Source organism: Rhinoraja longicauda, chromosome 4 (genome assembly GCF_053455715.1).
Source record: "Rhinoraja longicauda isolate Sanriku21f chromosome 4, sRhiLon1.1, whole genome shotgun sequence".
Classification (NCBI taxonomy): Eukaryota; Metazoa; Chordata; class Chondrichthyes; order Rajiformes; family Arhynchobatidae; genus Rhinoraja; species Rhinoraja longicauda.
In genome coordinates this window covers 57,919,565-57,938,205 of record NC_135956.1, presented here as the reverse complement: position 1 = coordinate 57,938,205, position 18,641 = coordinate 57,919,565, and the positions used below count along the sequence as shown (strand labels likewise).

The window sequence follows — 18,641 nt, the reverse complement described above, 5'->3', positions numbered from 1 at the left end:
AGGAAGGCAATTCCAAAAGATAGATAATGGAGTTTGTCCATCAACATTCCCTGCAATACTCTTCAACTAATAGAAATTATGGATCTGCAGTCAGAAGCAAGAGATGATTTTTCAGGCTACTTAATAATAGGAGTAAAATTAGTGAGCAGATGTAGCCTTTCTATAATGTTAAAGTTTGTTCAGGTTAAAACAACCTTTCCTTAGGATTGCCAGTCAAATTTCTATTTTTACATTCTTCAACTTACCAGGACAATATCTAGGCCTGTGCTGATTGATGGCAAGTAATCTTCACACCACACATGTGCCAGGCAATAATGATATCCACCAAGAGAAAATCCAGCTATCACCTCCTGACATTCACTGGCATCGCCATCATTGGAACTCCTACCATCAATATCCTGGACGTTATCCCTGATGAGAAACTGAACTGGAGTAGCCATACACACAATGTGGCTACAAGAGCAGGTCAGAGGCTAGAAATCTTGCAGTGAGTAACTCCCCTCCTAACTTCCCAAACCTTATCCACCATCGACAAGACGTGGGGTGCAATATTCTCCACTAGCCTGCATGAATGTAACTTCAACAATTCTCAAGAAGCTAGACACCATACAGTTCATAGCAGTCCCCTCGATCAGCACCCAATTCACTCACTCCACCACTGGCACACAGTAGCAGCACTTTGTAGCATCTACTGGATGCACTGCAGCAACTCATCAACATTTCTTAGGCAGCACCTTCTGAACCCACAATCTTTACCAGCTGAAGGATAAAGGCAGCAAAGGCATGGGAACACCATCCACTGGAAGTTACCCTCCAAGCCACACGCCATCCTGACTTACAAATAATCACTCTTCCTTTATTGTCGCTGGGTCAAAATCTTGGAACTCTTTCCCTTGCAACATCGTGGGCATAACCACACCTCAAAGACTGCAACAGTTCAAGAAGACAACTCACAATCATCTTCTCAAGGTCAATTAGGAGTGGCAGTTAAATGTTGGCTCAGCTTGTGAAACCCAGATCTCTTGAATGAATTACAAACCTAAAAATACTTACATTCGTTGATTACCAAGAAACTGAATGCTCGAAACTGAGGAGAGAGCATAGCCCAGAGATCAGGCAGGTAGGCAGCCGCAGAGTTGCACATTTGTTTTCATGAAAAAGGCAATTAGTTTTCAATTATGGACAGCGATGTATTGTAGATTCATGCACATTCTATTGAACCTTTAGAAATTTATTTCACTTTTGGGTCTCAACGTTTGTGGAGCCTTGAGCAAGCCAGCCACAAACCGTATGCAGCAGAGAAGCACATCAGGGTTCAGAACCACATTGACAGCTTGTGCTGATCATTTGAGAGGCTGCCACACTGCCCTCATTTATCCACAGTGGGACATCAGGCATTCAAAGCATTACATGGAAGTTTAGGTCATGACAAGAACTGGAGATGTCAGTAAGTGGGGAAGGTGGTAATAATAGTTTTGTTGAGAGTGACTATAGAGCAATCCTAATCAAAACAGTGATGAATTGCAGCTTGAACATTTCCATCACAATTCTTTTCGATTTCAGGCCAGATGCGGTGAAGCACAATCTCATGCACTAACTGAGATAATGACTGAAAGTGAAATGCCGACATTTTTTCAATTTTTCTTCCTTTTTTCAGTTTCTTCCTCCACACGTTTGCCTTGTTCGGTGTCAGACAAATTCCTTTGCACTTTCAAACTTGGGCAGATACAGCCTGTATACAGTGCTAATTGTTTGTTTATGTTAAAGCAAGCTTTCCTTACAACTCCCAGTCAAATGTGTAGTCTAACTTGAACACATGTTATAAAAGCAAGTGAGTAATTGTCCATAAGAAATGTAAAAGTTAGCAAAAATGTTGAATTCTCCAATTTTAAGTAACTTCTACGAACATCTCTCTCCCCTTCCCTACATGTATTACTCAAATATTTATTCTGGATGTTAACAGCAAAAGTGATGATGTACAAAACTTCAAAGTTCTAATTTAAATTTCCAACCTTCCACAGTATCTTTGCATATCCCACTCATCAAAGGCTACACACGCTAAAGCACAATGACTAGGCTTCCTTTCACTAGGACAGATAGTTAGGGTTCATAGGGCAGGAAGACAGATCGGTGCTTTTTCACATAGTCCAACATACATTACCAGGGAGCAGAAACAGATGGTTGGGACAGGTACAGCTTAGATCACAGTTCTATTGTGTGTTAAGCAGATGCTACATCTTAATGATTATGAAATAATGCATTTCTCCCATAGCATGGAAGAATGTGTGAGGTGCAGGTATCCTTGTGTCATTGTGTGGTCTTGCAGAGAAAGTGGAGGAGAATGATGAGGGAAGACGGACATAATTTGGTGGACTTTTGCATTGCTATCTTTATCCATGAAAGCATCAGTGTTCTCGGCAATAGGTTAGCAATCAAGACCTCAACAGTGGGGCAGGCAGAGGATGATGGCTTACTTTAGTGGAGCATCACAACAGCGGGGAAGGTAAATGAAGGCTGCAGCAGAAAAGGGTCCCCGATCGTCTTGGACTCCATGCCACTGGATCCTGACCCAGATCTGTCAAGGACCATGTGGTGGCACCAGGACTATGTCTGTGCACCAGTCTCCCCACGTTAAACAAAGTCACGCACAGGCCTCCGACCCTACGGAGAGGACAGTCATACTCGCTTTGAGTGACCACCAATGATGATGATGAGGTTAGCAATCCAATAAGTGCATGAATGCCCTCACCGATGGTGTGCACATTCGCAAGAGATTGGCTTAAGTCCTAACCCTGATGATTCAGTGCGATAGAAAAAGTGGTCAGGCTTAGTGCATGCAAGGTATTCTAAGAGGTCTACGATAGGAATGGTAGGCACAGGATACAGAATTGTAGCTCCAAGCAAACCCCTTTAACCACAATCCCATCCTCCTCTCAGTCAAAACTCACATGCTGTCAAGAGTCCCAACAACTATAATCTCTCCTTGCACAAGGAAAGTTGGTCAAAAAGTGAAGCAACCAAACGTTAAAACTGTCTACACAAACAAATTAACTGAGAAATAGATGGAGGTCATTGTTTAGACTAGAAAACCTGAGAAAGTCATTGATCTTCAATCTTTCCTGAAGGATCTTTGATCTGAAATGTTAACCCAGCTACAATTTAAGTGTTTCCAGCACTTCCTGCTTTTATTACATTTCTTTAAAAACTCACACAGATCTCAAGAAAAGTTGTGTTAAGGCAAAATTTCTGCTTTATGACCTAACAAATCTTTATTTTTATGAATTGCAATTCTTACATACAATTTTTCCAAAATCCAACAGATTTGAAAGTGTTTTTATGAATTATTTATGCAGAAAAAAATACCTAAATTTATATGTTTATATCAATCTCTATTTTGTACTGAGTAAAAATATTAGTTACATTTTCTTCCTGCCACCTTGTGGAAGCTCTAAAATCATGGTCCAATCATGAAGACCAGTAGTGATTGTCAGCTTCCTTCAAGGACAGAACGTGGAACTTTCTGTTCACTATTGACTGCAAATTCCAGGTCAATATCCATGGAAAAAACACATGGGGAATAGCTCAGAGAGCTGGAAAATGGTTAAAAAAAAGGATAGGATACAGCTTCCAATGGCACAGAATGGCCGCAGAGAATCCATGCCACATCTGCAGTAAATGGCAGGGGCTATTGATTTGTAAGACGAGCAAAATAATCTGAAGTATGTTATAAGGAAAAGGGTATATTATCCTTGTCCCTAACCTAATTTTCCTACAGGTATCAGAGTTACATTTTACATCTTTTAGACATACTTAATGTGCAGCACAAATACAACTGATTAAACACTAAAAATATCTCTCAGCACAATTGAGCTTGCCTCTTGTCAGCCACTGCATTTACCCTCTAAGGACTTGGGAAGGTGATGTGTTTCCCTACCAGCTTATACTGGGCTGACAGGAATATCCTTTCTCTGCCATTGACTAAGTAGCTTGCCTTTGGAGATTCTTTAGTATGATATGTTTGGAGACTACTTTATCAACAAGCTATCTAAATAAAAAGCAGTACATATTTTAGTTTTTATTTTAAGTTTTCTTGATAATTATTCATTTTGACATTGGAAGGTTTAGGTTATCTTTTTCCAACACTCCATTTTTATAAGGTAATGCTGAGAAACAAATTTGTCAAAACTGAAACCTGAGAAGGGATAACTGACCAATTTTTTTGGGGGGGAAGTCAATAACTACAGAAAACACTCTATAAACTGAATATCGATGCTTTACTTAAAGTACGTGTAGGAAATGCAATATCACCAGCAAAGGTAATATTTTCTACTTTTCTCATGTCAGTTTTGAGGTTGCTCTGCCTTTCATAAAGAGGCCAGAAGCAAAGTGTTGCAGTAAGAAAAATGCAATTACTAGTTTTCAGTGTACATGATCACCTTCCAACACGCTTGCACCATGTACTGTACAAGTCCTCAGAGAAATAACCTAAGTTGTGATCTTGTTCAGCAGGTGGTGCACCATGTTTCCAACAGATACACAAATTGCTAAACTGCTCAACCAGATGTTGAACTCCATTCTGGTTCTCTTCCACTGACCCCTGTGTGAGTTATTTTACATGGCAAAGTCATTTTCCTAAAATGAACAAAATAGACCTTCAACTAAAGGTGGTGTCTTGACCCTATAGGGTCAATTCCAACATCTCCCCAGGCATTATTTTCACAAGCAATGTAGATAACCTGGCCAGCTTGCCATGCAGATATTTTTTTGTGTCAATTACTCAGCGATGGATTATAAATGTGCCTATTTTATGGCAACTGTCTCACCTCTACTAATCCACTGAACGCAACCCATTCTTACCTTATTTTTGTCAAATAGCTCGCATTGCATTGCTTTGAAGTCAGAATCGTTTAGATTTGTGGCTTGTTGGCTCCTCTTTGCCAGCAGCTTCTCCAGCTCACCAATTTGTGCTTTTAATTTTTTGTTATCCCTCTCCAGCCCCAGCTTCTCTGTCTCTAGTCGTTCTCTTTTCCCCCATTCAGCAGTGTTCTCAGCCTGAAGTCTTTCCAACTGCAAATAAGAAGAAAGTAATTTTGAGTCACGAACCAGGACACCAAGAAAGCTTTTCACTTTTCAACACATACAGTTCTTATTCCACAAAAATTATAATTTTGCATTACGCTTGTTTTTTGTCTTTCTCTGCCCCTCTTCTTTTGAGGTAATCCTCAATAAAAGTCAAGAGCCCGTCTACTATGCCCCCGGGGTCAAATTGTAGTGTAAGACATTAAACAGCAGTTGTTACCTGGTTATCTTTACATAGGGCATTGTGACAAGTTCAGGACCCAGTGTTCAACTGGAAAGCCAGATTTTCTTGGCAGGCTCTGGAGTAATAAATCTACAGAAAGTGTCTATTCGGCCTCACAAGTTATTTGCTTGGAAGTCATAGTCATCCACAGGCTTAGCTGCACATCAGAAATGAATTTGTATTAATATGCAGAAGCATCAAGGGAAGCTCAAGGTGCCCCCACCTGCTTTTGCATGTTAGGGTTGGGTAGAAGGGAATCTGATCTCTGGAGTTCTCTTAATACAGGAGGTGCAATAAGGTAGAAGCCCCATTCTTGACCACAATGAACATGGTTTAGAGGTAAATAGGCCCAATGGGCTTATATCAAGGTTACTGCACCTGCAAACCATTAAATAGCTCAAATATTAATAAGGTAGACACAAAATGCTGGAGTAACTCAGCGGGTCAGGCAGCATCTCAGGAGAGAAGGAATTGGTCATGACCCTTCTTTAGACTGAAGTCAGGGCAGGGGGCGGAACAAAGATAGAATGTAATCGGAGACAATAAGACTAGTGGGAGAACTGGGAAGGGGAGGGGATGGAGAGGGAAAGCAAGGGCTATCTGAAGTTATAGAAGTCAATGTTCATACCGCTGGGGTGTAAACTACCCAAGCAAAATATGAGGTGCTGTTCCTCCAATTTGCGCTGGGCCTCACTCTGACGACGGAGGAGGCCCAGGACAGAAAGGTCAGATTGGGAATGGGAGGGGGAGTTGAAGTGCTGAGCCACCGGGAGATCAAGTAGGATAAGACATACTGAGCGGAGGTGTTCAGCGAAACGATCGCCGAGCCTGCGCTTGGTCTCACCGATGTAGAGAAGTTGACACCTGGAACAGCGGATACAGTAGATGAGGTTGGAGGAGGTGCAGGTGAACCTCTGCCTCATCTGGAAAGACTCTTTGGGTCCTTGGATGGTGTTGAGGGGGGGGGTTAAGGGGCAGGTGTTGCATCTCCTGCGGTTGCAGGGGAAAGTACCTGGGGAGGGGGTGGTTTGGGTGGGAAGGACAAGTTGATCAGGGAGTTTCGGAGGGTCTCTGCGGAAAGCAGAAAGGGGTGGAGATGGGAAGATGTGGCCAGTGGTGGGATCCCGTTGGAGGTGGCGAAAATGTTGGAGGATTATATGTTGTGATATTGATCTATGTGTTCACTGCAGAAACATGATGCATTTTTTTAAAATGGGGTGACCAGAGAGTAAAATCCTTAGTGCATTTGTAAAATTAATCTGTGGTAACATGTTTTCAACACAATATGAATAGTTGTAATGTATTTGCATAGTGATTAATTAAAAAATGTACTTGACATAAAGCAAACGAGCAATAACCCAGTTTAATGAAAAATTCAGTTTATCACAGGCTTTTGTAACAGCTGTTTGTGATTGTCACATTATTTTAGTAAATCCTTTCTGTATTTCGATGATGACCAAATATATCACCTTAATTCAGAATGAATACAGAAAATTGGCTTTCCCTTAGTTTCATACAGTACTGAAAAGCAAATCCACGAAACAATAAAATTCTAATCACAAAGGAAGGAGAATAGTGTTAACACACTACGAAATCAACCTGCAGAGACTTAATCATGAACGAAGTATGGTTTCTCCATTTTAAAAGGTCAAACCAATAAAAAAAATTGCAATCTATAATATATTCATTAGAAATCAGCTATGGGCACAGAGGTGATATAGCCAATGATATTCTCATAATGAAAGATAATCATGTTTTTCTTTAATATAAATTCAGAATTATAAAAAGCTTTCAGCCTGCAGTGAAGATGGTGAACATCTGTAAATGCTTCTTTTCCTCATTAACTGTGTTGCAGTTTCGATGTTCTGTTTCCTGTTATTTTTAGTTTTATAAATGTCAATTTTGGCTCAGCAGGAAAAAGCCAAAAATCCTACTTAATCCATTCTTGAGCCTGAACAGCCCTTTAAAAAATGCTTTCCAATCACATTAAAACAAAGAAAGATTAACCCATTGTAAGGAAAATTTAAATTGATTTGCAGTTGAACTTTGTGTTTTAGTTTCGACAGACAGACAGACAGACAGACAGACAGACAGACAGACAGACAGACAGACAGACAGACAGACAGACAGACAGACAGACAGACAGACAGACAGACAGATAGATAGATAGATAGATAGATAGATAGATAGATAGATAGATAGATAGATAGATAGATAGATAGATAGATAGATAGATAGATAGATAGATAGATAGATAGATAGATAGATAGATAATTGGGATAGATGGATAGATCAATTACATACTGATTTAAATACCCAATGGTTCATTTCATTGATCGTCTGCCTCTTGTTGTTAAGCAAACATCATAGACCTGTGTTGTGTTAGTTGATCTCCACAGGTGTGACAACCAAGGCATACAACTAGGACCTCAGGCTTTCTGCTTTTGAAGGTCTCATTCTCAACTGATGTAATTAGTGTCCATTTCCATCACATCCACCAACTAATCCCCACCGTGCATTCCACAAGCCAACTGGGTGCAAATAAACTGAAGATGATCATTAAATAAAAATAGCCATGAAAAATAGTCACGTGATATCAGCAGGCACTGATTCAAATAACTGAGTTAATGCTTACACGGTGGAGCAAAAACATTTTCCAAGAAACGTGCATTGAATTAACTGGCTGAAGCCCAGTTAGCTGATAACTAGAATTTACAGCATGGATATCTTGAGGGTGCAGCTGCTAATTGGGAGACAAAAGAACATGGGAGAACACTAGAGTTTGGGAGGTTGTTGAGCTTCAGGAATCCGCAATGATGGGAAGGATTTAAATTATGGAAGAATTTGAACCGGATGAAAATGCTCAAACAGAAGTGTTGATGAATGTGCAGTTGAACATGGCTGGCACAGAAGACAAGTTACCACATATGTACCCTTCACCCATCACCTCCCCTATCTGTGGAAAAGTCTGTCATTCCCAAATTGGCCTCACCAGCCACCTCAGAACCCACAAAAATTGGAGTCAAAGCAACCAGCTAAGACGATGGGTGAACCAAATTGTGCTGCAGATGAGGATACAAGCAGTAAAGCTTTCATGCTAATGAAGAATGGAAGCTGAACACCCAGCCGGAAGAGCATTGGAGTACATGTCAAAATAACTGTCAAAATACTGATAAAATAAAAACATACATAAAAGTTTCAGTAGAAGTCAGGCAGACACAGGACCGAAAGTGGGTAATATTGTGGAGACAGAAAAAGACAATGAATTTAATGCAAAAGATATGAGATCTGAAGCACAGCTAAGCATTAAATAGGATGCCAAGATTGTGAACAATCTGGTCACAGATAGCATTTGTGTACAAGCCCTATATTTAACTGGGGAATATATCACTTACAAAAATTACTCCATTATAACAAATATTTGTCATTGTTATGCTAAAATGAGAGGTTGTGTACAAAAATATAAGAATACAAGAAATCTAGGCAGTCGTAGGCCACACTTGCTCTGCCACTCATTAAGTTTAAAATAGATCCTGTACGTCAAACTTACTTTCCAGGTCAATCATATTATCTCATGATTCGTTTAGCATTCAAAAATGTATTGATCTCAGCCTGAAGATATTTATTTTCCCCACTGTCATTTCATGGCAGGAAACATGAGCATATGTTCAGGAATTGACTTTTAAATCTTAATTAAATTTTGCAACTGATAAGAACCAAAAAATATCATGAAGGCCTACTTGGAACCAAAAATGTTTTCATTTTCTTTCACTGTTAAATCTCTCTGTCAACAATAAATGTCAACCACTCAGACTTTACATTTTCAATCCCTTTGTTCACAATGCAGATTCACCTTCTGACCATTCGCATACCAATATTTCAGTACGGCCTCCTCCATAATTCACACATAATCTAGAAGAACAGCATCTCATATTCTTCATGGGCTGCTTATAAATCAACAGCATGAACATTGTAGGAAAAAAAACTGCTGGTTTAAAGCAAAGGTTGACACAAAATGCTGGAGTAACTCAGCGGGTCAGGCAGCATCTCAGGAGAGAAGGAATGGGTGACGTTTCGGGTCGAGAAGGTCTGAAGAAGGGTCTCGACCCGAAACGTCACCCATTCCTTCTCTCCTGAGATGCTGCCTGACCCGCTGAGTTACTCCAGCATTCTGTGTCTACCAGCATGAACATTGATTTGCCTATTTCAAGTAATACCCTCCCTACTCCTCCTCTCATTCGTCTGCCAACCCCACCCCCACACCCTAGTGCACACACATTTCTCCACCACCCAGTCAGCCTGCTCCTTTCCCCTCCTGCATGCGCTCATCTCCTAGAATCACATTTCTATTTATCCCCCCCTATATTTCCCCACTCACTTTCCATCCATATCTCTCCCTCTGGCTTTACATTTTACTCCTCCTCTTTGTTATCTGACACCCTTTTGGCTCCTTTGCACCTCTAGCCTTTGACATGTACTCCATCCATCTGTCAATCACCCCTCCCCCTTACCTGTATCCACCTGTTCCTTGCCAGGCTTTCTCTCATCCTCACCTTTCTTCCCTTACTCCATGTCTGAAGGAGCATCCCGAACCAAAATGCCTGCTATCCACTATCACCATTGATGTTGCCTGACACACTAAAAAAATCCCAACAATTTTTTTATGCACAATCGAGCCAGATATAAGTACACCAGGGTGTGTTAGTTGCATAGAAATATTATTACTGAGAAGGGGCAGATAAAAAAAGTGCAATATCCGCAATGAGATAGGCTGAGAATCAGGACTACACCCCAGCTTATGAGAGGGCCGTTTAGTGATCTGATGGCAGCAGGGAAGTAACTGTTCCTGAATCTGGTGATATGTGCTATCAAACCTTTGTATCTTCTGGCCGACAGGAGAGAGGAGAAGAAGGTGAAAATGGTCCATTTGGTTGGCTACTTTCTGGAGGCAGCATGAAGTGTAGATGGAGTCATTGCGTGGAAAGGCCGCTGTGCATGATAGACTGGGCTACCACCATAACTCTCCGCAATTTCTTGTGATCTTGGACAGACCTGTTGCTGAACCAAGCTACGATGCACCCCGATAGGATGTTTTCTAAGTAACCAAATATACCCAATTTTGCTGAACACTCATGACAAACAGAAAAAGCACTGACCAAACCAAAAATATAAACAGTAAAATTAAAGCCTACATTTGATGTACAAATGATCTGCCACTCTTAAAGGCATTTTGTGTTGAAAAAACCCCAGCACTTAACAAGAATTAAAATGTGAAAATGGCCGCCATAGTCAAATATAGTGCATCGCTGGCATGTGAGCCTTTCTACTTCTCTATATCCTAAAATGATTAATTAGCTGATTTTAATCAGAACATTTTTGACCCTACAGAATTAGCAATTGGTTTAAATCAATTCCATTGAAATCAATGTGTAGAATCTCCCAGTGGACAATCTGGTGAGTCTAGATAACTGAATTTATCTATGTTGTTCTAACAAGCTTCAACAGCTAACCTCTGTGACCCTCTGGATTTGTTAATTAAATGTTTCTGATGTATTATGGTAATTTAAAGATCTCCTAAATTAAGAAAACATTATTAAAAATGTGATGATTTTTATTTTAATTCTGACCTTGTGAACACCAACTGGTCTGATGCCACATAAGCTGAGATAGTTATTAGTTAAATTGGAAGTTAAAGAATCTTTGGGGATCCTTGGCTCCCTTTCCATCCATAACTGTTGAAATCCTTTTCTTCACACTGTGAAAACAGTAGAAAGTAATCTCACCACCTGCCTGACAAATAAGCATTATATTTAACATGCTCCCTAACACATATGTTTACATTCATTTTCTTTTCTTCTCATTTTAGAGATCAAAGAATGGAGTGATGTGCTATTGAGGCAAAATAACAAGATCAAATTAAGTATATCCATTGTAAAAACCAGATTGGTGAACTAATCTCTAATTCAGACCACCAGTACTGGTTACATGCGATTTCACGTGGGAGGCTTTGCAAAAACTGCACAAAAACACAATCACGTTTTAAAGAGTACACTAAAATGCCAGTGGAGATACCAATTGAATCATTGAGTAAGACAGAAACATTTTCTTCTGTGCACTATCAAGGACAATACAGATTTTGCCTGCCGTTGTCTCACCACATGACTCTTGTCCCACATTAAAATCAGAACTTGTGCAGTAATAACAGCAAATGCGAGTATGGGTAAGGAGACACAAGGAACTGCAATGCCGGTTTACAAAAAAGTCACAAGTGCTGGAGTAAATCAACGGGTCAAGGTTGACCCACTATGTTACTTCAGCATATTATGTCTTTTTTTAATGGGTATAGGTATTCTAAGGTGAATAACTCATTTTTTGAGACCACTTGAAACTTTTCTACCATCTAGACAAAGGTTGTGCAGGAATACTCTTGACTTGCTTAAAAGAACACTAATGACACTTGAGATGATTGACAAATTCCAGTACCAAAGCAACTCACTAGCCTAGCAGCCACTTTAAATATCATTTTCCACAACCACCGACATCGCGGCTGCAGTATGTACTATCTGCCAAGCTGCACTACAAGCTTTCTTCACCAACATCTCCCAAACCTACAATCTCTACCGCAAGGGAAAGATACGGGTAGGAGGACATGCAAACATTAGTACTGCATTTCCGTCTCTATGTCACACACCTGACAGTATCTTCTTTACATTAACGGCAACGGTTCAAGAAGCCAACTCACCAACACCATCTCAAGAGCAATTAGGAATGAGCAATAAATGTGGTCTTCTGAATGATGCCTAAAAGAGTGAATGATTAAGAGAAACCTTGTTGGACAAATGTTGGCCTAGTCCAATGTGCCATCCAGGTCAGCATGGGCAAGGTGGATCATAAGACCAATTTCCATGCTGTACTGTTCCATGACTTTATGTCTCTTGAAATCCCATTATAACAACATTACAGTTTTTTCACCTTCTTGAAACTTAACTGAAAAACTGCTCCTGAAACTTCATCACCTATTTGCTGACCTATGGTTTAGAAGCTGCAATAGCTCTTTCATATTCCTTCATTCAGAAACACATAATTTATTTCCACTCCTATAACCATCCCGAGTCAATGCTGTCAATTCTTCTCCTTTAATTCCAACACTCTTTTTCTCAATCCATCATGGCTAATAAATTATAAATCCTGTCTTTATTGCCAGAAGTCCACAAATGCCACCACAATGTAATCTTACTTATTAATTTGGCAACTTGCTGTTCCATGTTCCATGCATTTTCACCTGTGCTTTTTTCTCAAAGATCATTAATCAAATGTCATTTGTCTCCCCTAGGCATTTATGCACTTTGTCTATCCTGTTTAATGATGGAATTTAAGAGGATCTGATGAGAGGAGCTGAGCATGTGGAAGGTTTGAAGGGAGTTGGGGGGCAGGTATAGGATAATGTGAGAGGGAACCCATTCTTATTTTCCCTGGCTCAGAAGTATTGTTGCAAAGGCACTTAAGAGTGTTAAGAACGGGGTTTCAGATTTTCAGGATTTTAAATGCTCAACCCAAACTCCACAGATTTGGGATAATTATATGTCTATTCCGCTCCCACTGAATAAAAAAGCGAGAAGGTTTTACTGAACTTCACAAACAGAATAGGTTTGAGTTAATTGCAAATAAAACTGTGATAGCATGAGAAAAACAAATATCTTAACACAAGCTGTCTTGATCAAGAGTGCAAAATCAGAAAGAATTGATAAAGCAGATTCAATACGACCATCAGCTTGTTGCTGATTACCATATTCCAAAAAAATAATAAAACACAATCAACAAAACGTTAAAGGGGATTAAATTTCAGGACAACAGATCTGAGGAGTGAACCATTAACTCCCGTGAAGAATCAGCACAAAGCATGATAGGTTGAATGATTTTAAAACCACTTTAACTAATAGTGATCCATTTTTAAATTGAAAATGGCCTGTAAACTTACAGCGTTGTTTTTTTACCATTTAATCTGCATTGAAGTGTGATCCGAGTTATTTATCCTCCAATCCTATTGATTTTTCTTTTACATAGGAAAATAAGTAGAGGGAACATTAGGTTATATTTTATAATTTTACATGGGAACTATGACTGTGACTGAAGTTTTATTAAAGTTTGTATGTGTTTCTGTCAGACGTATGAGTGGATTGCAAAATCTTTTACCTTTATTCAAAAACGTAATTCTTACAAGAACATTGCAATAATACTTTTGAGAAAAACCTTGGAATGTTTTCCCATCTTAAAGTGCTTTTGAAATTCAAGAAAAGACAGGTGCAAACAGAGCAGCCAGAATTTAGAAGGTCTATCCATTCAGTCTGTGTTGCAATATATTTATTGTTAGTACACTATTCATAAAAAGATAGCAACATAGAAAAATAGGTGCAGAAGAAGGTCATTCGGCCCTTCGAGCCAGCACCGGCATTCAATATGATCATGGCTGATCATCTAAAATCAGTACCCCGTTCCTGCTTTTTCCCCATATCCCTTGATTCATTTAGCCCAAAGAGCTGGGATCTAACTCTCTCTTGAAAACATCTAGTGAATTGGCCTCCACTGCCTTCTGTGGCAGAGAATTCCACAGATTCACAACTCTCTGGGAGAAGAGGTTTTTCCTCATTTCAGTCTTAAATGGCCTATCCTTTATTCTTAAACTGTGACCCCTGGTTTTGGACTCCCCCAACATCGGGAACAATTTTCCTGCATCTAGCCTGTCCAATCCTTTAAGAATTTTATATGTTTCTAGAAGATCCCCTCTCATCCTTCTAAATTCCAGTGAAGAAAAGCCAAATCGACCCATTCTTTCATCATATGTCAGTCCCGCCATCCCAAAAATTAAACTGGTGAACCTACCATGCACTCGCTCAATAGCAATAATGTCCTTCCTCAAATTAGGAGACCAAAATTGCACACAATACTCCAGGTGCAGTCTCACCAGGGCCCTGTACACCTGCAGTAGGACTTCCTTGCTCTTACACTCAAATCCTCTGGCAATGAAGGTCAACATGCCATTAGCTTTCTTCACTGCCTTCTGTAACTGCATGCTTAGTTTCAGTGACTGATGCACAGGCACATCCAAGGTATCACAAAATGCTGGAGAAACTCAGCAGGTCAGGCAGCATCTAGGAGAGAGGGAATGGGTGACGTTTCGGGTCGAGACCCTTCATCAGTCTGAAGAAGGGTCTCGACCCGAAACGTCACCCATTCCCTCTCTCTTAGATGCTGCCTGACCAGCATTTTATGATACCTTTGATTTGTACCAGCATCTGCAGTTATTTTCCTGCACTATAAGCACATCCAGGTCTCTTGCACCACTCCTTTTCCTATTCTGACCCAGGGAGGTATTACTTGGAAGGACTTAAACCTCAATGGTTAGCTGTGCATTGCAAATCCAGTTGTTTCTCAGATATTTATTTAGTTAGCACAAAAGGAAGTAATACAATTCCATTTAAGCTTTTGCGATTGTTTGAACATGGCTTCTTTGATACGATACGATATGATATGATAGAACTTTATTTGTCCCAAGAGGGAAATTGATCTGCCAAAGGACATAAAAAACACTGCTTGAAGATAGCTGCATGAAAGTTTACTAGGAAACATTTTCTTTCACTAAATATTGATTATACCTTTGGTGCCGCAAATTTGTAGTATGAGTGGTACGGTGACAAAGCAGTGCTGCATGTTTAGTTTAGTTTAGAGATACAGCGTGGGATAGGCCCTACGGCCCACCGAGTCCACGCCGTCCAGCGATCCCCACACATTTAACACGGCCCTATACACACTACGGACAATTTTACATTTATACCAAGTCAATTAACTTACAAACCTTTGCTTCTTTGCTTCTTTGAAGTGTGGGAGGAAACCAAAGATCTCAGAGAAAACCCACACTGGTCACGGGGAGAACATACAAACTCCGTGCAGACACGCATCCATAGTCAGGATCTAACCCGGGTCTCTGGTGCTGGAAGGCAGTAGCTCTACCACTATGCCACCGTGCTGCCCGATTTAGTGATTTAGTGATGCATAAGGTATTGAGGTGCTTTTAACTGAAGTCAATAGTTCAATAATTCATATTTCTCTTAGTAACGTGGAATAGTGGGTCCAGTTATTTATTTCTGAACTGCAGTTGAGGTATTTATTGACCAAAGGTGTTAAGGTGTATGAAGTTTGGCCACATATTAAACCCCATCTCACTGAACTAGCTTTTTAATATATTCATTACCATTCCTTTATACCTTTGTGAAACGAGAATTTTGAGATACTGGATATTTCCATTACAACAGAAAAAGTTCTGAGAAAATGTAAATCAATTTTTAAAATGATGTTTGCTTTGATGTAGTTGATTAAAACATAATGTTTTCTCTGAATAGCGTGGATGACAAAGGGCATCAATCTATGAAAAAATAGGCAGATCAAGAAACTTATTTTAACAAAGGATTGCCAGGGTATTGGAATGCGCTGCCATGTGGAGTGGTTGATTGTATTGCTTCATTTTGTGAAAGTAAAGGTACCTGGCTCCGAGGAGATAACAGGGCTGTAGAATTACTTTTGGATTCCAGCAAAGACTCAATACAAGCATGGAAAGGTCTCTTTGGAGTTGAAAACTGGAGCAATCCAAAGACATTTAATGATCTGAACATATGAGCAAAACGATCTACATTAAATAGAGGATGATAGGGCAGATTATTAAAGTCTTTACAAGAAAACATTGTGTGTTATGAGCACTATAAAGGAGAGAGAAGTAGAGGCAGAGAGCTTCTGGGAATATCTGATCATATGGGTAATATTAATAAACTAATAGTTGCTACCGGTGGACGAAAGGAAACCAAGGATGTGCAAGATTAGAAGTGGGGCAGAATCACTGGCATCAGGGCATCCCATCTGCTGGTGTTGAATAGAAGATTTGTGGAATTATGTCATCCACCCTGACAGCCTATGGTGCAACTGTACCCATGGTCACCATCACAGAGATCAGATCAGGATTCCTGAGAGTGAAGCCATAGAAAGCGGCTGGGCTAGATGGAGTCCCTGACTGCGTTCTCGGAGCTTGCGTGGACCAGCCAGCAGGAGCATCATTTGCAAGCATCTTTATCTTCTCCCTACTCTATTGTGAGGTATCCACCTGCTTTCAGAAGACCAGGGCCAAAGACAACCAAGGTAACATGCCTTAATAACTACTGTCTGGTGGCTCTGACATCCATTATCAAGAAATGGTTCGAGAGGCTGGTCATGATAAACCTTAAGTCCAGCATCCCAGACAGCCTTGATCCAGTGTAATTTGCCTACCATCTGACAGGCCCACGACAGGTGCCATCTCTCGGGGCCTCATTCATCTTTGAAACATATGGAAAACAAGGTCAACCATGTCAGACTTCTATTTATTAACTATGGTTCTACCTTCAACACCATAATTCCAAACTCCTATACCTAAGACTCAGCAGTCCCTCTGCAGCTAGATTCTTGATTTCCTGATCCACACACCACCATCAATAGACAATAGGTGCAGGACGAGGCCATTCGGCCCTTCGAGCTAGCACCGCCATTCAATGTGATCATGGCTGGTCATTCTCAATCAGTACCCCGTTCCTGCCTCCTAACAGTAAGGTTAGGGGGCAAAACATCCTCAACAATAATTCTCAAAACCAGTGCCCCTCAAAGCTGCACCTTCAGCCCCTTATTATTCTCCTTACCTGCAGGTATGTGGCCAAATTCTGCTCTGAATCTATTTGTAAGTTTGCAGATGACATTATATAGTGGGCCGGATCTCAAGCAAAGGCAAGGCCAAATATAGGTAGGAGATAGAGAGCTCAGTGGCATGGTATCAAGACAACAGCCTCTCCCTCAATGTTAGTAAAATGAAGGAGCTGGTCATTGACTTCAGGAAGCAGGGTGGTGTCAACGCCCCTGTCTGTATCAATGGTACTGAAGTGGAGATGTTTGAGAGCTTGAAGTTCATAAATGTAAATATCACCAACAATTTGTCCTGGTCCAACCATTTGACATTATGGCCAAAAAGGCACACCAATTCCTGGAGACTAAGCACGTTTGAAGTGGATTCTACCAATTTCTACTGAAGCATCATAGAGAACATCCTATTTGGATGCATCACAGCTTGGAATGGCAACTGCTCTCCCTGGAATCACAAGAAATTGTAGAGAATTTTAAACGCCGCTAGCTCGTCATGCATGATGAGGTCAGTGTGGGATCCACAGGTCCTTCCACAGATGGGTCAACAGATAGACTCAAAATGCCGGAGTAACTCAGTGGGTCAGGCAGCATCTCTGGAGAACAGGAATAGGTGACGTTTCGGGTTGAGACCCTTCATCAGACAATGTCCACTTAAACCACATATGATTTTTTTCTATTACAAATCTCAAATTGTGGAGTACAGAGGCAAATAAAAAAAATGATGGGTCTTTGTCCCAAACATTATGGAGGGCACTGTATCTTCGCAAAAAGTATTGGAGTAATTCAAAAGAGGCTCACCACCACCTCAAGGGCAATTAGTGATGAGCAATAACAAATTTCCTTATCAGTGATGCCCACATCTCAGAAATGAATGAAGAAAAAGATGACTATTGTATAAACATTAATGTGTGAAATTAGTTTTATATCAATGTTTAAACATATTCAGGCTATCGATTGCAACCCATTTATAGGATAATATTGCTAGAATTTGCTGAAGACCGTTTTGGGCCATTCTGAAATACATTAAGTTGCTTCATAAACTTATTTGAGAATTATAAATGTGAACTGAACTCTTTTAGTGTGCAATAAAGATGCAAGTTGCTTTTGCCTCAAGTTATAGCAAATATTAAACATTTTTAGACCGTTTTTGCAGAATTATTCGTCTTTTCAAATAAATTGAGGTTAATAAAATTTGTAACTCAAATGTATAATGAAAAATATATATATATACACTGTCATTTGCCTTGAGCTTCTTAAAGTTAACCAACAGCAAGATGCTGCAGATACTGGAAATCTAAAATAAAAACAGGGACAACATTGCCAACTGTACCAGGTGAGACAGCACCTGTGGGGATGGAAACTGGTAAAATGTTTACAATGATCTTTCCTCAGCAGGAATAACTACAGATTATCTAATAAATTTCTAACAACTTCTCGTTCTGATTAAAGCATAATGAGCGGAAGTTTTAACTTTGTTTCTCCTTCAAAAACTGCTGCCTAGATACTTACAGTACTTCTTAATCCAATTTATGAACTTCAACTCTAAAACATCTCCACTTCAGTATCATTGATACAGACAGGAGCGTTGACACCACCCTGCTTCCTGAAGTCAATGACCAGCTCC

The 18,641-nt window shown here is 40.1% G+C and overlaps 1 protein-coding gene across 1 annotated transcript in view; it reads right to left on the bottom strand.

Annotated features, from left to right (window-relative positions):
* LOC144593165 (coiled-coil domain-containing protein 102A-like) overlaps positions 1–18,641 on the bottom strand; it is a 349,183-nt gene that overhangs the window by 216,109 nt on the left and 114,433 nt on the right. The window contains exon 5 of the mRNA XM_078398649.1: positions 4,858–5,067. Within this exon, the coding sequence (XP_078254775.1) occupies positions 4,858–5,067 (210 nt within the window). The remainder of the gene's footprint in view (positions 1–4,857; positions 5,068–18,641) is intronic.